At 46.3% G+C, this 6,000-nt stretch overlaps 1 protein-coding gene across 2 annotated transcripts in view; it reads left to right on the forward strand.

Annotated features, from left to right (window-relative positions):
- The window catches only part of doc2b (double C2-like domains, beta), a 95,447-nt gene that overhangs the window by 4,565 nt on the left and 84,882 nt on the right, over window positions 1-6,000 (forward strand). For both annotated transcript variants that reach the window (XM_037979240.1, XM_037979241.1), the window contains 2 exons: window positions 244-342; window positions 465-1,196. In XM_037979240.1, the coding sequence (XP_037835168.1) occupies window positions 851-1,196 (346 nt within the window). In that variant the 5' untranslated portion in view covers window positions 244-342; window positions 465-850. The remainder of the gene's footprint in view (window positions 1-243; window positions 343-464; window positions 1,197-6,000) is intronic.

Genomic DNA, 6,000 nt, shown 5'->3' on the forward strand with positions numbered 1-6,000 from the left:
GATTTACCTTTGTGGTTCTCGTGACTCAACCCCTTCCATGTGCTTTTTAGTGGATTCAGCCAAGTGTTTTGTTTACGTTGAGCGCAAACCCGCAGTTCAGATGTGCGTATCAATGTATCAGAGAAACTACAGGAGTAAAAAAGCTGACGATAAATAACCTTTTGTATGTTTGATTTCAGTGTCTTTTTAATAAACATTTGTAAAAGCGACTCATTAAACAACTATTTGTGTCTGATTTTCCAGGTTGTGGTAGCAGGAGGGGAACGCAGAAACACACCTACGCACTCAACACCACATTCCAGCATGGCTCTGGATCCTTCCTCACACCGACAGATGGATGAGGTTAATATCATAATTAAGCACCTCGGCCGACGGTTCCTGTTTATCGCTCGGTTGCTAAGCAGTGACATCAGCTGATCCCTCCCTCCTTCCTCTCTAATCCCTTCCCTCTGCCTCTCACACAGGCTCGCCAGTCTCTCTCCGCTCTGTGTCTCTCAGATAGGCGGCGCAGACGTGGGCAGAGCGTGCGTGTGGGGGGGTTTATAGGACGAGCAGGGAGCAGGAGGGTGGGTAGTAGTGTGTGTGTGAGGCTGGCAGACAACATGGTCTGGGTCTGAGGACAGCTCCGGGAGACGAAGCAGCCGCCTCAGGAAGTCCATGTAGACCAGTGGGAAGCTCCAAACCTCACCTGGACTTGTCCACCTATCAGGAGAACGGCCGCCTTCTTCAGAGAATCAACAGGAGGGAAGGAACCCACCGGCTGGGTCTGTTTACATTCTTCTTCTTCTTTTTTTTTTTTTTTTTCTTCTTGTTTTGGTTTTGGGAGTAAGCTCCGGGCTGGACCGCATGCATGACACAACGCAAAGGCGAGAAACCCACCATCAGCATCCAGGAGCACATGGCCATTGATGTGTGCCCTGGCCCCATCCAGCCCATCAAGCAGATCTCCGACTACTTCCCCCGTTACCCGCGGGGCCTCCCCCCTGCTGCGCCCCACTTAGTGGGCCACATTGGCCCCCTGCGCACTGCCCTCTCCGCCCCCTCGGCCGCTCCCTCTGCGCCCGCCGCCGCCGCTGAAAGTGAGGGCCCCAATGAGGACAACCCTGAGCGGGCGTGTGCCGGAGCCTCTGCCTCCTTACAGGCCGTCAGGAGGGACGAGGAGCCCGACGTGGAGGGATACGACTCCGATGACTCCAGTGAGTGATGATTTCTGTCCCTCGCTGTTTTCCAACATGTCTACATGCGTGTCTGCCGTTTCCTGTTCTTCCTTTCTCTGATTACTGCACCTCCTTTTTTTCCCACCAGTTGCCAGGCATCCTTTCAGCCTCGTGGCTTTGTGGCATTAACTGTCACCTTTTCTTCTCTCCTCTTCCCATCAGCCATCTCTCTGTATCTCCTGATTCATGTAACATGCATGTTGTGCGTCTGTGCTGCGGCTAACTCTTTGCCTCTCAGTCGACTGGCAGCAAACTGTTGCTGCTGCAAAGATTACAGCCCCCCCCTCAAACCCCCGCTTCTGCTGCTTGGCTCCGCTTCAGCTGAAAGAATGATGTGTGTGATTTTATTGGAACAAAGCGTTGTTTTTAAAATCCCCCGTGTCTACAGGGTGCTCGGTCTGTGCTGTCAAACTATCTCACCGAGCTGAATGATTCACGGCTCCTCGGCGAAGCCTCAGATTAGTCGCAGTTTTGCTCTCAGTGGAGTCAGCTCCTCCACATACCGCACCAAGACAGGCAGTTGTGTGGTCATATTGTTCATTTGGGTTGTTTTTTATCAGAGTCTCTAAGGGTGGCGTCTCACCGAGCTGCGGCTGTTGGAAGAAGAGCGGGCGACTCAAATATTTGTGATTTTATTTTTTTTTGTGACAGTCTCACTGAACTCTGTTTGCAACCTCAGAGCCACATTTTTTTCTTAAATCACTGCCTGTTTCCCTGTGCACGGTTTGTAAAACTGCATTCCTGGCCGTGCACATTATTTACGCGCCAATCGGCTCGTTTTGTACCCACCTTGGCAGCCTCCCCCACGTTTATGATTCTATCTCCTGGAGTTCTTTCTTGAAGTGAAGTTAGGCAGATCTGGACCAGTTTATTTATTATCAGTGGGGTTTTTTTTTTTTTACATCTGCCCGGAGGGAGAGCTCCTGAGTCAGAAGGCAGCTGTAGTTATCTGGATACAGGTTGGAGACACCTACAACCATTTTGTGACCGTTGTCACAAATCGTTTTGACGTGTTCGAAACTCAAACGACACACAAGGAAGTTAAGAACCAGTGGAAAAGCTCCAAGACGTTCTGGAGCCTCCCTAACGATTGCCATTTACGACTCACAGCCCAGAGAGACGCTCCCTGAAGCCTTCAGGATGTCACATGCGCTCATGTTGGGGTTTGTCAGAGAAGACAGGCTCATTTAGGAAAGCTTTTACTGAATTTTAAAGGGCTGAGTGACTGCATAATTATGAAAATGAATAACAAACAGCTCAGACGTTCAGCATCACAGTGATGGAATAAGATGGAAAAAAAAATGTTTTTCAGTTGACATAAAGGTGACACAAAAATGAGGATGTTTCAGGTTCATCGTCCAACACGTTGCTCTGATGGATCCAAAAACTTGGACCTCGCAGCGTGTTTGCAGGAGACTCCCATCAGCCCTTGCTGCAGGCTCGTCAGGGGTGTCCTTTGCACAAGAGGCTTGTGATTGCAGGTTAATGCGTGACAGTAGTGTGGCTTCTGCAGGAGTTAATCCATCCAGAGTGGCATGCTGTGTGTGTGGGGGGCTTAGACCAGCTCTAATCCAGAACTGGACAGGAGTGTTGGCAGGTGGAGGGGGCGGAGCGGTGGGAGCGGTGGGGGGGATGGTAGGAGGACGGACAGATGTTGCTTTATGACCTCCACCAGGCAACCAGGATCTCACTCAGTCCAGAAAAACAATATTTTTTTTATTTTAGTCTTTTAATAGAAGTGGAAATAACTACGAAGCCTCATCTCACTGGTGTGACGTGAAGCAGCCTAAAATTAAAACCATTTATTCCAAAAATCTTCTTTTTTCTTTCAAATTTATACTTTCAGGCATTTATGAAGCCCAATAAAGTTTGATAAAGTTGATGTTTGTGTGATGTGTGTGCGTGTGCGGGTGTGTGTGTGTGATAGCATTTTTAACAGATGTGGCGTGGTAGTAACTGAGAGTCGTTCACAACACTAACGTGTTGCACAACATGTTTATTTAAACCTTTGGGACGCATGGCGGCGTACTTCTCTTTAATTCTTAACACAGTCATTAAAATTTAAATGGTTTTCATTTAAAACTGTGACGTCAAAGTATTCAGAACTATAAAGTTCACTCTGTAGGTTTTCAGATGTATTGAATGCAGTTTGGAAATGCAGGCTCACGTTGACACAAATTCCAATCTAATCAAATCCTGATTGATCAGCACAGATTGTTTCTGAATTCTTACCGTTTCTTCAGCTGAAGAGACGGAAGGCTGGGACAGAATTTACACTTTTCATTCAACACCGAGATGTTCCCAAAAACCTCTCTGTTCTTCTCTGGTTTCTTTTTCCCTTGTACAAACATCTTTTTCTGCATATCCAAATGATTCCCCTGCACATGCACAAGCATTTCATTTCACTTGATTTGCGGCTACAAATTCTGAATAACAAGCACAAAATCTGCATGACTCAAAACTGAGCCCGTATTAGTCTTCCTCCCGGTTTATGCAAACATGAAACCGCAGCTCCTCTCCATCCTTTTGCTAATAAGACTATTAGGCAGAAACATCTGCCAGAGGATCATCTTAATAATTTTGCAATCACCTGAATAGTCATCAGTGTGGCAGGATAATTACAGCGTCAGCTCCGCTTCCCAAATGAAGACGGAGAAAAAAAATCCCAGACAGGAGAGTGGGTTTTAAAAAAATAAAATAAACAGCCAAAATAAGACTCACTGCTTTGTCACCAGCGTAGCTACCATCAAATAAAAGGAGGTCCTAAAATATGTTGCATAATTAAAGAATGAAATAACAAAGAGTGACCGAGTCTGACGCAACGTCCAAATATTCCCGAGCTGCCGCCGCCGCCATGGGAGCTGAAGGAGAAACAGAAGCCGTACAAACAGAACACTGCAGGAACACAGGAGAACGTCTTCACAGACCTTCGTTATGCAGGAAAATGAGGATTAAGCTGCACACCTGTGGCACCCCTGATTCACCTTCTAACACCACCTCACGCTGGAACTTTGTCTCTTGAAGCAACCTGTAGCGCCTAATCTCGAGTCGGGCTGACCGTCGTGCCGATTAAACACAAATGAGGATTTTGGGGCCGTGTCTCGACCACTTCCTGTCGGACCAGCTCTCATTTCTGTGGTCATGATTGGAGCTGTCGTCTTCAGCTCGTTATCTCTCTGTGGGCTTTTCTACCGTCGTAGGAGATGGAGTTGTCTCACAGAATGAGTTCTTAATTTTTTTTTTATAGCATTAACCGTTTCTCAAATTATACCACAGGATACGATATTACTGTTTGCCCTAATAGGTGTGTAATTTGGGGCGTTGTAAAGGTTTCTAATACGGTTTTATCATAACTTTCTTAGGCTAAAGATGCAGCAGACCATTACTATTTTGTCACCAAAAGAAACAAATCAGTTTAAAGAACAGAATAATAACAGCTTGAACAAAATGTCCGTAACGTTACAGAACCCTCAGAGTCAACATGTCACCTCAGGAGGGTTTATTTTTTATTTTTTTTAAAGGCTCAAACCGTAACTCTTCAGAACCAATGTCACTTTTAAAGGTTTATTTTTTCAGCCTGCTAAGACAGCAGTCTGCAGACTTTAATGTGAAGACCTGACCCAAAGGCTCAAACCGCACACACACAAGTCTTTCAGCCGTTTTTTCGTTGTTCACAGGCTCTCCATGACATCCAGTCAGTTCTGGTTCTTCTTGGTTCTAGTTCTCCGCCGCAACAGAACCCGACTGCTCGGCAGGAACGTTATTTTAGGGCTCGTAGATCCGCTGTTGTCTCCTTTTCTGTAACGGTAAATAGAAGTAGTGGCATGTTTTATTAAATATGGCTGACAAATCTTAATTTGTTAAATATTTTATTTATATCTATTTATTTGTTAGGGTGGCACAGTGGGGTGGCGGTTAGAGCTGTCGCCTCCCCGCAAGAAGGTCGCAGGTTCGCTTCCCGGCTTGGGGCCTTTCTGGGTGGAGTTTACATGATCTCCCTGAGCTCACCTGGGTTTACTCCGGGTCCTCCGGTTTCCCCCCACAGACCAAAAACCTGCATGTTGGGTTCATTGGGTGACTCTTGTCTCGTTTGTCTCTGTGTGTCCCTGCGATGGACTGGAGACCTGTCCAGGAGACACCATCTCCCCGTGACCCAGAAAATGGATGGATGGATGTTTATTTGTTGTGTGATTAAAGACACTTCAGTGATTTGATCAGGCTGTAAAATGAACGGGCAGCCAGCTTCCTACAGTCCTAAAAACTGAATATTTACTGCGATTTTTACATTTTACTCATGAAAGTCTGCTTTTATGTTGTTAGTAATTATGTTACCAGTAAATGATTCGAGTCTATGTGACAACAGGTAACTTTGCTGGAAGCAGCTTGTGGATTGTTTGGGTTGGAAAACTCCTGGATTATAGCTTCCATCACACGAGCAGCTTTTATAACGCCACAAAGCTGTTTCTAATCAGGATTTGTGACAGCTACGTTTTAGAAATGTAGTCAGCAGCTCCTCTTCATGTTTCCTGGTGGGACATGTCTGGCAGTGCTTCAACGCCATTTTCACCTGGAGGCGACCCAAACAGCGTCTTTTTGTATCCAACCTGGACAGAAATCCAAGTGAAAAATGAGCCAAACTCCAATCCACCTACAAACCACATTACATCCCCTGTATGTGCTTTTGATTAACTAGAAAAACTCTGACCTTTTTCTCTGCGGCTACAAAAGCAGCTAATTGCTCAGTTCTGTGATGGGGGTGCGTGGGTACGGGGTTGGGGTTTGG

This window comes from Kryptolebias marmoratus, linkage group LG13 (genome assembly GCF_001649575.2).
Source record: "Kryptolebias marmoratus isolate JLee-2015 linkage group LG13, ASM164957v2, whole genome shotgun sequence".
NCBI lineage: Eukaryota > Metazoa > Chordata > Actinopteri > Cyprinodontiformes > Rivulidae > Kryptolebias > Kryptolebias marmoratus.